General features: G+C 38.2%; 2 protein-coding genes and 1 long non-coding RNA gene across 3 annotated transcripts; 1 reads left to right on the top strand and 2 right to left on the bottom strand.

Moving 5' to 3' along the window:
• Window positions 1–1,402: 1,402 nt before the first annotated feature.
• On the bottom strand, window positions 1,403–3,531 carry LOC129748739 (brahma-associated protein of 60 kDa). Its single transcript, XM_055743442.1, has 3 exons — window positions 3,195–3,531; window positions 2,918–3,129; window positions 1,403–2,850 (listed from the first exon to the last, which is right to left on the bottom strand). Exons 1-3 carry the CDS (start codon window positions 3,357–3,359, stop codon window positions 1,653–1,655), a joined length of 1,575 nt encoding a protein of 524 aa, XP_055599417.1. The 5' UTR covers window positions 3,360–3,531; the 3' UTR covers window positions 1,403–1,652.
• Window positions 3,532–4,135: 604 nt separating this feature from the next.
• LOC129748742 (uncharacterized) lies at window positions 4,136–5,452 on the bottom strand. Its single transcript, XR_008737801.1, has 3 exons — window positions 4,984–5,452; window positions 4,674–4,927; window positions 4,136–4,574 (listed from the first exon to the last, which is right to left on the bottom strand). It is a non-coding gene; the product is annotated as an uncharacterized LOC129748742 (long non-coding RNA).
• Window positions 5,453–10,611: 5,159 nt separating this feature from the next.
• Window positions 10,612–11,935, top strand: LOC129750918 (replication protein A 32 kDa subunit). Its single transcript, XM_055746117.1, has 4 exons — window positions 10,612–10,882; window positions 10,951–11,315; window positions 11,372–11,673; window positions 11,743–11,935. Exons 1-4 carry the CDS (start codon window positions 10,870–10,872, stop codon window positions 11,822–11,824), a joined length of 762 nt encoding a protein of 253 aa, XP_055602092.1. The 5' UTR covers window positions 10,612–10,869; the 3' UTR covers window positions 11,825–11,935.
• The last annotated feature ends 1,777 nt before the right edge of the window (window positions 11,936–13,712 follow it).

Here is a 13,712-nt window from a genome sequence, read left to right as displayed (position 1 = left end):
CTATTCGGATCTTCTCCGGCGAAGCATTTATTCGACACAGAATGTGCTGAAGCATATTGTTCGTCCTATTTGACTTTGAGATCTAGATTTGGTTTTACTTGGTCGACAAAGCTTAAAGGTACGTGAGTAAAATTGCTGTTTACATAGGTTTGTACTCTATTGAAATCTAGCCTCTAGCTCTAGCAAATTAAAGGGAATCTTTCGATTGATTTGATTCAGTAGACTTATTTAATCTAGTGAGCTCTCAACACATATTAGAATAAAATAGATCTAGATTCTGTTTACTCATTTTAAATCTGATTTAGAAATTTTAATCTGATTTTTTAACTATGTATATGAATTCTAAAATTAGGAATTGTGATTGCGAATGCCACTGCTAGACATTTACTGTTTAAAATGACTGAAGAAATCTGATTATTAATTGTTAATATTTTTGTTAAGTTTTATCAATTTTTGCTTGAATTGGTTTTAACAAGTCTCATAAATCATCTATTTATTTTTCAAGCTCGCTTTTTCCCTGCACTAAATATGGTTTTAGAATCAATTGTTAAACTTTCAACAGGAAAAGTGTCCCAATAAACGGTCCTACGCCGTTTGGCCTAAAGTCATTTGGCATAAAGCCGTTTGGCATAACGCCGTTTGGCATAAAAGTCGTTTGGCATAAAGTCATTTGGCATAATGGTCATTTGGCATAATGGCCGTTTGGCAAAATGGTCATTTGGCATAAAAATATAAAAACTCATAAGGTTACATAAAATGTTGCTAAAAATTAAAATACATTAGTTTTTTTTTCAATTTACCGAGTTTCTAGGTTTATTCAAATCCCTAGTAAGGCCCGTGTCTCTAGGTTAACCCAAAGCTAGAGACAATCCCCTAGCCCGGTCCGCAACGCGAAGCGTAAGGACCATACGTCATTTTAGTTCGAACGCGAAGCGTGAGGAGGCTTCCTCGAAATTTTGATCCATAATTTTAGGACGGCCCCGTCTTTCGAGGTTTATTCAAAGCCCAGGTAGGCCCCGTGTTTCTAGGTTTACCCAAAGCTAGGGACAATCCCCTAGCCCTACGTCGTTTTAGTTCGAACGCGAAGCGTGAGGAGGCTTCCTCGAAATTTTGATCCATTATTTTAGGATGACCTCGTCTTCATGCCCAAAGTAAATGCAATATTTTATGCCAAATGACCGTTATGCCAAACGGCCATTATGCCAAACGACCATTATGTCAAACGGCCATTATGCCAAACGGCTTTATGCCAAACGACTTTTATGCCAAACGGCTTTATGCCAAATGATGTTATGCCAATCGGTATACAATCCCAATAAACTTGATAAACGAAATGACAATACCTAATTTGGCAATAAAACAGACAATACAAGAATGGTCATCAAACAGATATAACCACAACTAGATTACTAGAGTATGTTTTATTTGAAGAATCATCTGATCAGAAAGATACACAGATCTGGATAGCACAATAATATTACTAAATTTTAGATAGTTTATTCCATTCTCGAATAAAAAGGTCTCAAATAGTGTCGAACCGGTGCACACCCGTGTGGCCCCTTCCCCCGGATCCGAAGTCAGAAAATATAAAATAATACGAAAGCTTACCTTCTAGGGAAAGAAACGTCGTCAGTTGAAGCAAAATCGAAACATTAGGCATTGCGAATACCGAGTGCCTGTTCCAGCTCGGCCCGCTTCTGGTTGACCTTGGTGAAGAAATAGCGCGAAACGGCTTCTTGGGTCCACGGTTGATAGTAGAACTCGGCCCGACGTTCCTCCTCCGGGTTACCAACGACATCGGTCATCGTCTTGAGATCCCGGGTCTGCGAAACGATCCACTTGTGGATGAACGTTTGCGGGTCCTTGGCAAAGCTAAGGAAGAACTCCCGATTCGTTTTGAGCTGGTTGATGGTTTCAACCGTGTCGTGAATTTTGCTGTCCAATGTTTGGATTTCCTGCTGTGAGGCGGTGCTCAGCAGGAAGTTGTTCATCTGGTTTTTGAGGGTGTCGTCCACCTCGACGTCAATGTCGTAGCATGCAGTTTGTTTGTTTTCCATTCCGCCCTCGACGGTGATCACGTGGTTGATAACGATCGGATCTGGGGGATGAAGCAGTGGGTTCAGACGCTGTGGGATTTCGGCAAATTTCATGCGTTGGCAGCCAAAAATTTGCTCCAGATATTTATCGCACGCAATGTATTCACGTTCAAGGGAATCCTGCAGCTTATGCGTCTTGATGTATTGCCACAAGGCGGAAATGATGACCGGTCTGGTTTGGGTGTGAACTCCCAGTAAACGAGCCAAGCGAGGATCGAGCTTGAACTGCAGTGGCTGATAGTCTAGAAGGAGAAGAATCGTACAGCGAACATTGCGATCGCCAGGACGCTTAACTTGGAAACCATCGGTTTCCTGAGTGGAATGAGTACGATGCCATTCGACCAGATGATTGTCCGGACCGTACAATTCTTTGTCCAACTCGATAACCAATGACTTAAAGAAGCTGGAGAACTTGCGCTTGATTTTATTGGGGTCGCTTTTGTTGTCCTCTAGTAGGCGACCTTCAACGCGAAGCTCCCAGGAAGCAACCGAACTTTCGCCACCCTGATCAGCGCCTTCATTTTCCTTGCTTGGGTAGAACGTGTTGGATATGAAGATCCGTAGCTTGCGCTTTTGTTTCATCGGGCGTTTAAGAGCTTCCTGAATATCCAACCGTTTACGCATGATAGTAGCGTCTAGTTTACGCTCAAAGGCCAATAGGTCCATGTAGGCCTGAGATTCCGGAACCAGATCACGCACCTTTTGGGGCAGAATCTTGTCGGCCAGTTTCTTCTTTTTCTTCGCCGGAAAGTCACTGAAAATAAGGAAACAATTTTTGTTTTAAGCTTTTATATAGACAGATCTACTACAAGAGTCATTACCTTTTAGGCGGCTGCTGAGCGATCGGGTTTCGGTTATCGGCCGGACGTTTGCTTCCTCCGGAACCACCGGCTGGCATCGGTGAGCCTCGCATGTTACCACCCTGAAAGCCACCCGGTTGCATCGGAGGCCTCGGGTGCATCGGTGGAGGCGGTTGATTCTGGGGTGGGGGGCCACCTGCCTGAATCGGAGGTGGGGGCGTGTATCCTCGGGGCTGTCAACCGGAAACAATGAGTACTGAGTTCCTTAATTTTTTTTTTTGATTTCTTAAGAACTTACCGGAAAGTTGTTGCCCGGTCCATAGGGACGCATTCCAGGCGGAGGTTGATTGGGCTGAACGGGTTGCCCGGCCGGTGACGGTGGATAGCGCTGAGCCCCGGGTGGAGGTGCTCCCGGAGCTCCGCCACCAACAGGAGGCCCAGCCGCTGGAAAACGCTGGGACATTGCTGTTTATTTGTTGTTACCTTTTCTGAAAACTGGTGCTTTTCGTTCCTCGGTCTTAAAGCAATTTTGTAACACAATTTGAGTACGATTTCCCTGGAAAATTAGAAAATATTCAACGAAAGACCAAGCCGCGACCTCAAGCTTTTTTCCGACGGCAACAAATTTTGACAAGTCGCGTCATTTTGTTTTCACTTGCTAACGCTTTGGGCGTTACTTACGTTACATCTGTACAGTGCTGCAAAATTGGTTGACTTTTTAAAATGTGCAGGTAAACAAAAAAAAATGTACTCATTTTTAATGAATTTCAAAATTTGTCAATATGTGGCAAAATTTTGCTTCTTTATAATTGAAATTGTTAAGTGTTCAAAACAATGAAAATCTTTTATTTGTGAATGTTTGTTAAAAAAGTTGAAAACTATGAAATTTATTTCGAAAATTACAAAATCGTCTTGTGATATCAAGATTATAAAAAATATAAATTGTCAAAAAAGTCAAAATTTTAAAAATGGTTGTAAATGTAAACGTCTTATCAATTTTATAATTTTATAAGTTTAAAAATTATAAAAAAATAAAAAATTGTAAATTTTATAAAAGTTCACAGCAAAAATTAATTGCTGTAAAATTACGGCAAATATCCTGTAACAAAAAGGAGCAGGACATTTACCGTAATTTTACAGGTCGAAATTAAATTACGAGACAATGAATTTTATAGTGCTGTAATTCCAAATGAACCTGTAAATAAAATACAGGCTCGTTGGAAATTACAGTTCTGTTTTTTTTTGTTTGGTTCTGCCGAATGGTTATTTTTCGAATTTAATAAAAAGCAAAAAAAAATTGATTCGAATTTATATTTATTATTCTTTATCAGAATTGAATTGAAAAAAAATATACATACATAAATGGCTTACATCACTAAAATAAAAGTCACTCGTTCACAAAATTACACTAAAACCATTCGATCCATGGCCGAAGAGGACTTACTTGTACCAAAGACAAATATTTGTAAGACTTCCGGAATTCCCTGGAAATCTTGATTTTTTATGTTGCTGCAGTTTTTTCGTTTCTGTTCCTTTCTGCTGGCATTACTTTTGGCGTCATTCCGTGAGCTTCCATCGGATCAGGAGCAGAGACCAAACAGCTCGTTCTGTGGAAGCCGGATGGTTTTTTTCTTTTCCTTCCAAGATCCCGCGTAATTGCGATCCATTGCTGCTAGTACTGGAAAGAAAATAATTTGAAATTATATTGTAATCCTCAATAAATAAAAAAAATGTTATTATGGTTATTATCTGTTTTATGCAAAATCTTAACACTTACCAGTGAAAGCTACAATTGTTGTGACGCTCAATATTTCTTTTCATGAGAGAAGATGTTACTTTCCGGAACAAGGGCAGACCCGATTATGCAACGGCAGAGGTATCCTCCACATTTGGATTGTGAGATTCGCTGTCCTCTTTTCTACCGTTGGAATTATACACTTTCGGATCGTTGACCTCCTCCAGTTGGCGTTTTTATCCCGTCGTGCCTGCTACCGCGCATCAGTCACAGTCGGATTGATATCGATTTACATACTGCAAAAAAGAATGATAAGTCAATGAATATGGTTAAGTTACTGAAATAAACTTACTTGCTACAGCTGATTGTTTGGCCATGTTGGGGCAAATAGGCCGGAAAAACCGGAAGGAGTCTTCATAGTCAGCTGTTGCTAGGCTGCTGCTTGAAAGGGTGATGCTGGAAAACTGCTGCTGCTGATCGGGAGGATTGATAACATTTTCCTAAACATCCGTGCTTATTGGTCGCCTCGCATAAACGGTGAACGGTGCTGCGGGTGCTGCTTAATAAATCCTCCTTCGCTGCTTTATTTGACCGGTGGGCCTCGGCTGCACGACGGCGTAAATAAAATTTTCGACAACTGAGCAACTATCAGAGTTGCGGCACAAAACATCCGGATTAAAACGAAACACAAAACATCCGAATCAAAGACAAAAACGTAAACAAACATGCCCGTTTCTTGTTTTTGAAAACTAACTGGGATGCCAGGAGAATATTAATTGACTAGTCTAAAAGTAAATGAAAAACAGTTTATATTACAGGTGATGTCCTGTAACAAAAAGGAGCATGACATTTACCGTACTTTTACAGTTAAAAAAAAAATTACGGGTCATGAAATTACGCGACACGTATTTTTTAAGACCTGTAAAACTACGGTAAATGTCATGCTGCTTTTTGTTACGGGACATATCCTGTAATATTAAATTATTTAACATTTACTTTCAAAACAATCAATTGAAATTTAAGTGTTTTTTACATTATAGGTTGTATTATTTTAAAAGCAACCATTTTCAAGTACACGTAATTGTCATTATTTTTTTCTGTGTTGCTTAACTAATAAATTTATCAAAATTGTCAAAACTGCAATATTACAGTGTTGTTCCGATTTTGTCAGCTCCCGATTTTGTCTACCCCCGATTTTGTCTATCCCCGATTTTGTCAGCATTTTATCCCGATTTTGTCAGCTTTTAAATTTAGTTGAAATTTTCTGCTTTTGAATTAAAAATCCCAGTCATTTAACACTGTATGTTTTTTTGGGGGTAATTGTCCTGGCCCACGTAGAGCACCACCCGTTAACCACTTGGTATTTTAAGGGTTGGTATTTTAAGGGTTGGGGTGATGGAAGGGTCATAAGAATTTTCATTGATGACGAATAGAAAAAGATTGAAAGTTGACCACATTTTGATCACATGGTTTATGGATAGCTCTGAGGGATCATCCATAAACCACTTAGACTTCAGGGGAGAGGGGGGGGGGGGGTGGGGCATTGGCCAAAGTCTACGCTCCATACAAATTTTCGAAATTTTATATGGACAAAAGTATACGAGGGGGAAAGGGAGGGGGGAGGGTCTGAAATGGCCAAAAATGAGTCTACGTGGTTTATGGATAGTCCCTTAGGGAACTATCAACAAACCACGTGGATTTGTCGTTTTTCATAAAACATATATTTTTTTCTTTTTTAATTCAAAAAAATAAAAGACGGTTAAAAATAAAACATTTATTTTTGTAAATCCATAAAAAAGTACCATTACATACTTCAAATTAAAACGCTCCAAGTCTTACCAAGACGACACGAGGTGTTGGATGCCGCACGAAGTATGGAGTCAGCATTCTTTTGAATTTTTCTGACGGTTGTTGGATGGATGTTGTATTTCTTCGCGATGTCTGCTTTCTTCGCAGCCTTTTCCTCAAGATTCAGAAGGATTTTGACTTTTTCCTTAAGGCTGAGCGCGTTTAGTTTGTTTTTCTCAATAGGCACTATTTTTGGAGACATCTGTAAATTGTTAAAAAAAAGCCATCTGTTTTGAAAACCATACACCTTGAAGCACTCAGGATAGTACAAACCTTGCTCTACACAGTGGTTAGCTATTAATGGTGACGCTTTTTAAAGTTAGTTTCAACGATGGTTCTTGGTGGTGTTTCCGATATTACTGCGGAAAAATTGGTAAACGTATGTATCAGGAAACAGTATTTTCAGATTTTATTTGGCGTTTAGAACTTACCTCACCGGCGGTTGGAAGCAGAAAGAGGTTGTTGAATATTGACACCTAATCATGAAGCATTTCTGTAATTTTGGCAGCCGTGAGCTGTCAACACGTGCTGATAGGTTCAAGATGTATTCAGTTTAAAGTGATCTAACTTATGTGATCAACAAATTCAGCTGTTTTGCAATTGCATATCAATCCTGCAGCTACGCACCAACGGTTTTTCAAATTTCCATTGTATGAAGGGTGTTTGTAAACAATCACTTAGGGTAGAGTTCTTGAACAAGTCCTCCATTTTGCTATTGGCAAGACCTTTAATTTGACGCCTCAAGAACTCAAATCGGTCAAGCGGTCATCGAGAAACGTGTGTGACATTATTTTGTAACATACACATACACACATACATACTCACATACAGAAATGTTCCGATCTCGGCTAGCTTAGTGTGACACTTGACCCTCGGGGCCTCGGATCGAAAGTTGGTTTTTCAAGCGACATGTATACCCTGCTTTGTAAGAAAGGTAAAAAATAAAGAAAAGGGCTCAATGTCACCCCTTATCACGGTATTGACAAAAATATCGAAATAACATTGTCGTGTTCTGCGCTTTTTTTTGCAAATCGAACGTCCTTCCGGTATTTTGAATCTCGCGTATAATAAAACACCTTAAAACGCAAACGTCTAACGCAAGCGTCGCAACTAGAATGACCAGACCGGTTTTGCACCGCTTTTCATCAGCCCAAGACTCTCTCTCTTTTACTCAAACATTTCTCTCTTTTATTTCGACATGTAGTTGAGCAAAAGCTCTTTCTCAAAGCTTCCAACAGAGTAACTGAAATTTACATTCGGAACACTGATACAAATCGATCGATAATTACCATGAAATTGTTCAGGATTGAATCATTCAACGGAATGTTTATTTAATATGTTTTCCTTATTCACTACATTATTCCCCTTCTCTATTCTCGATTTTTTTTATTCAAATGATCAAGACATCAAGACAATATACTTTACAAATGTCCATTCTAAAGAGGGGGAAATAAAAACACACTAAATTTTCTTTTATCCTAATTTCATGAATTTCCTTAGCAAAGGTGTTGAAGAACATGTCATATCACCAAATACGTAAGGAGCAAAAAGTAAAAAAACTATCATGAGATTTGTCAAAATTTTTATGGAACTTCATTTGCTTCTCATTCGTGCTTATACAAAACCTTCACTTGAACTCGGATTCCCTCGTCAAATGTAATTATTCTAGAGAAAGTTAGTTTAATTTAATTTTGTCAGGCAGGCATCCAGAATGACTATTAAGACAGCACACTTATACCTCATTTGAAGCTAGGCCAACGAAACGAATTAACCCATAATTCTATTATTATATCGTTACTACGTGGTGACAGAATCCATGTTGATCTGATTTTTTTTTTTTTGTTCTAAGATTTATATTCCAAAACTCTTCTCTGAACAAATGTGTTCTTATCATCACCGCATTTTACCATAATTTAATGTTTTCTAAATGTTATTAGCGTCAAAATTGTTTGGTTTTCTCTACAAACCGGAAACGGTTTTTGGGACTTTCGAATCAAGTCTCATATTGTCGATCTTTTGAAAACACTTGGATTGAACCTCCGGAGTATTTATAAATCCAATGATATCAAAGTAAATCTCTTTTGACCGTACTAAATTCAATTTTTTTTAACTTCTTTTAACAAATAACCACGGGCGATCTTCATTTACTGGTCTCAGGTTTCAAACCGAGAACTCCAGTGTGAAGTAGCGTTATTTATGTTGAACTATCGGTAAATCAGGATCCACTTTGATTTCATCATCGATATATTTTAATGACTCTCTAACACATATAAACCAAGTTCTATATCGATATTTTTCGAAGAGTCTCTCGCTCTTACATATCAAATTCAATAATCGATATTTATTTCATTTATCTCTTTTTTACATGTCTTATGCCACTCACGCGTAGCTTGTAACCTACAATTTGATAAGAAATTTTTTTTTCAGGCTTCAAACCGAAGATTTCTTTTTTTTTATTTGTTGTTTTTTCCGTCTCAGGATTTCAACCGAGAGCAAGAAAATTTTGACGAAATGGAAGTTTGCCAGAGAACTAACGAAAATTTTCAAGTATGCCAAAAGTCTCTCGCTCTTGCAATTTCAACGACTCAGAGTACTCTCGCTCTGCCTTTTAATTTATTATTTTTTTTTTTACGAGGCTCAAAGATCTTTCGCTCTGCCTCCTTTCTTTCACATTCATTTTTCCAACTCAGAGTTCTCTCGCTCTGCCATATTTTCCAGACATCGTCCTTCAACCTCGAAATTTTCGTCAGTTCTCCAACATTTCCAATTTAACTCCAAAACACTTTTTCTTCTTTTTGAAAACGTTTTTTTTTTTTTTAACACTGAATTTCTTACCGAGCGGTCCGAATACCGACGACGCCACTGTCGTGTTCTGCGCTTTTTTTTGCAAATCGAACGTCCTTCCGGTATTTTGAATCTCGCGTATAATAAATCACCTTAAAACGCAAACGTCTAACGCAAGCGTCGCAACTAGAATGACCAGACCGGTTTTGCACCGCTTTTCATCAGCCCAAGACTCTCTCTCTTTTACTCAAACATTTCTCTCTTTTATTTCGACATGTAGTTGAGCAAAAGCTCTTTCTCAAAGCTTCCAACAGAGTAACTGAAATTTACATTCGGAACACTGATACAAATCGATCGATAATTACCATGAAATTGTTCAGGATTGAATCATTCAACGGAATGTTTATTTAATATGTTTTCCTTATTCACTACAAACATGTAAACGGACAATTATCAAATCAAAATTGAAATTATTTTCAAGAAAAATTTTTTCCCGATTTTGTCAGGTACCCTGTTTTGTCAGCCCTAAATTCAAGATGGGGCTGACAAAATCGGAACAATACTGTATATCCTAAACCTTGTACAACAGTTATATGTTACTTTGAGGCTACCGCAATGTTGAATAATAAACTTCAACTTTACAAAATTCGTAGATTTAAAAAAAATCTTCAAATTCTTCAAAATATTCTTGGATACTGTTAGCAAAGAGTAAATTTTCTCTATTGGCGATGGTCGCGCTCGCAATCTCGGTATACGATAGCTTCGTTCAATCGTTAGTAAAAATCGGTTTCAACTGGTTTCTGTTAACTGATAGATGTTCAACGAGCCAATGTTTTGGTCGAAACTAGTCAGGTCGTTGTTCAATGGAGCAAGTTGAAACTAGTCGAAACCAATCCAGCTCGGCAGCAGGATTAGTTTCGACTTGGTAGAAGTCGGTCGAAGTCAATTGGAAAGAGACAGGTGATCAACTATCAATCCATTTCTACTTGTTTCGACCCGTTTCTACTAGAGTTGATTGAACAGACATGATTTCTCATGTGTTAAACAGAGAAAGCAAGAGCCTTCACTCCAATTTCACTCCGATTAGCTGTCATTCTTATGGAAATCTGTATAAGAGTAAAGAGCAAGCGTTATTCTTTTTAGCAGGCCCGCAAGCCCAATTCATAGATTCAAAATGTAATAACGGTAATCGCTTTGTACTTACGGCGTGTTCGTAAATTGATTTTTTCTATCGAAGTGATTTTTTTTATCGATGCTGGCGTTCGTAATTCCAAACAAACGTATGCAAAAGCATATGGAAAGTGATTTGACATCTACCAAACAAATCAATCGACAGATGCATCACCCAAAAAAAATCAATTTACGAACGCGCCGTTAGAATTTTTGCCAAATTTAGATCATACATTAACAGTGTAACAATTTAAGACGGTGGTCGAGTACCTAAATCCATCTCCCATGTTAGCGTCAAATTTCGCGCGGATTTCTCGATTATCAACAACTTGCATTCGGTGGTGGATTGCTGTTTCTTAATTCACGAATTTACAGGAAAAGACCGTCTTTCAGCCACTTTAAAGGTCATAATAGTGATTTCACAAAACAATCAATCATGAACGATAGCTGTGAGTATAAATTTAAGTTTATTTTCGCCAATATCTTAACTTATTTTGAGCCCATCTTCCCTACATAGTCGGCGCCGGAGGATTCAGTGCCAATGCTGGCGCGGGAGGAGCGGCTCAAGAAAATAAAGCCGAGGGAGTGCTTCCCCTGACGGTCTGCCAGATACTGGACTCGTCCGAGGCAGGTATTCAGCTGTTCGGAATTCAGTACAGCATGGTTACGTTTGTGGCCATCGTTCGAAACATCGATCACTCGTCTACCAAGATCACGTACCGGCTGGAAGATCACACCGGTCAGATCGATGCCCACCTGTGGTTGGAAGAGGGTGATACCATGAACGTGCCCGGCATTGTGGCCCACGGATATGCCCGAGTTGTGGGCTCGGTCCGAAACCAGGGAGGAAGCAAGGCAGTTATGATCTTCAAAATTGATCAGGTAACCTTATTGGATTGTACCCTTAAACTTCATTAACCAGAAATTTTGTTTCACAGGTTAATTCGCCAAACGAAGTGACCACCCACTTGTTGGAGGTGCTGAATGCCCGATTCAAGGGAGAAGAATATTCGAAGAGCTCCGGTGCTGGTGGTTCCGGGGGAGAGTATAGCAGCGGGGCCGGTGGAGACAAGGCCAACGCCTCGAGCGGTGGCTTTATGGAGAGTGACGGCAACTCGATGGGACTTACCGGCAAACAGCTGGTGGTGTACAAAGCCATCAAAAGTCACATCTCGGATATCGGAATCAGCCGGCAGGAGCTGCAGAAAAAGTTTTCCCACATCAGCGCCTCGGAGATGCAGTACGTTTTGGGATTGAAATCTGTTTGCGAATTTTACCAAAAAATTGTTTTCTCTTTTTTTTCAAACAGGAGCATAACGGATTACATGACCCAGGAGGGAATCGTCTACACCAGTGTGGATTCCGATCACTTTTTGTGCGTTGATTCGTAAAAGGTAGTAATGTTAACAACCCTGTACCTATAATATCTAAGTTATTCTTGTATTGTTCTCTTTTTCCAAACATCTTTAAATACATTCTGTTTATGATTAAGGAAAAATGTACATCAACTCATCAAAATTTGTTAGATGACATCACCTTATCTGAAAACGTCTACCTAGTTGGAAAAATTCTTGTTTATGGATCAGTTAATGTTTTATAATTTTCTACAATGTTCAACATTCCTATTTCGGGATAAAAAAAGTTCTACAAGTTTTGCAGTTTTGCAGAAAACAAGGCAATTTTACCACTGATTTTACAGTCCACTGGTTTTTGGAAATAGACCTACTCCCAGGGGTTTTCCCCTGCTCAATTAAAAAAACTACACGTCATGGTTGAGAAAGTTTAAAACTAAATGAAATTCACTTAAGGGGATTTTTTTTTATTATCTGACGGGTTTGCGCCGGGGGTCTTCAGATTTTCCCCAAAATTGAAAATTTGGTTCATTTTTGCGACTTAAAAACACATGTATTTTTTAAGATTTCTAACATTTTTATTTTTTGAGTTAGCTTCGGTTAGATTTTTTTGTAAATAAAAAATAATCATTTTTCAAAGCTACATAACTCTGTTGTTTCTCAACGGAAATTATAAAATTGCACATCAAAATGCATTGCAATTTTATCAGCTTTCCAAATAGAATAGTTGAAAAAAATTAAATAATGACCTTCAACATTAAAAGTTGTAAATAAACTTTAAATGGCGTCTAAAAGTACCGTCTGCACCACCGAATATTTTGCAAAAAATACCATTGTATAGCTGGATTCATAATGCAACTTTCATCTGAAGACACCAAAGTGGGCCATTAACACCTTGAAGAGTTATGAAAGAAATAATGACAATAAATCTCTTTTTTTGCATCGAAAACAAACAATGGTCGAAAAACTGCACTCATATATGGAGATAGCAAGCACTTCTAACAACATGGAAACAAAAGAACTTACCAAAGCAGGTAAAAAACACTATTTTTTCGTCCTTTTCAGACTGTCCCTACTCGCATAACAGTCCCATATGAATTTTCGTTAGTTTAGGTCAACATAAGGCTTCAACATAAATGACTAAAAAAAGAGGTTTTGTTCTAGAAATTTCGAAAAAAATATCAATTCGTGGCTGTCCTATATGAAATATACCTGAATAACAGTGCCATACGTGAAATACCACGGATTTGGTTACTTTCAATGTTTCTTTCGGCGAAATAGTCTTTGGTTTATTGCTTTGAATCATTTAAACATTTTTTTAGCTTACGTGATGTCGAATGATGCACACTAGTTTTCGAAGGCAGGTCTGACTTTCTTAGGAATGACTTCCTGAGCGAATAACTATCGGATGCAATCAAAAATCGTAAAAAGATTCAACTTACAATGTGGAATTCATGATATTTTTTTGCAAAAGTATGTTTCTTTTTCTGACAATAGCATTTAGAAGTTCAAAAATGATCAAATTTAAGTCTTAGAAAGTAGCTTGGTGAGAAAAATATATTTTGTATGGGACTGTTATGCTAGTAGATTCGAAAAAGGTTTCAAATATGGTCGATAACAGTCCCATAATGAAGAAAAATGGTGCTCTCGACCTTACCAATAACCCAATTTCGAAAATTTCAGGTCTAACGATTTATTATGACAACCTAGGAACGATTTTCGTTTATGCTGAAAGTGGTGGTCACAATTTAAAAATATATTCCAAAACAGAAAAAGCTGATTGTCTCGCTTGCTTATTTTTGTATATGGGACTGTTATGAAAGAAGGGGCGGTAAATTGTTGCAACTTAACTGACTTCATATTTTATCCAAAAATCTAATAACGTATTCCTTTATACCCAGTTTTGCACTAGGTCCTTGTTGTGTTA

Source organism: Uranotaenia lowii, chromosome 1, assembly GCF_029784155.1.
Source record: "Uranotaenia lowii strain MFRU-FL chromosome 1, ASM2978415v1, whole genome shotgun sequence".
Taxonomy (NCBI): Eukaryota; Metazoa; Arthropoda; class Insecta; order Diptera; family Culicidae; genus Uranotaenia; species Uranotaenia lowii.
This window is presented reverse-complemented; position numbering and strand designations above follow the sequence as displayed.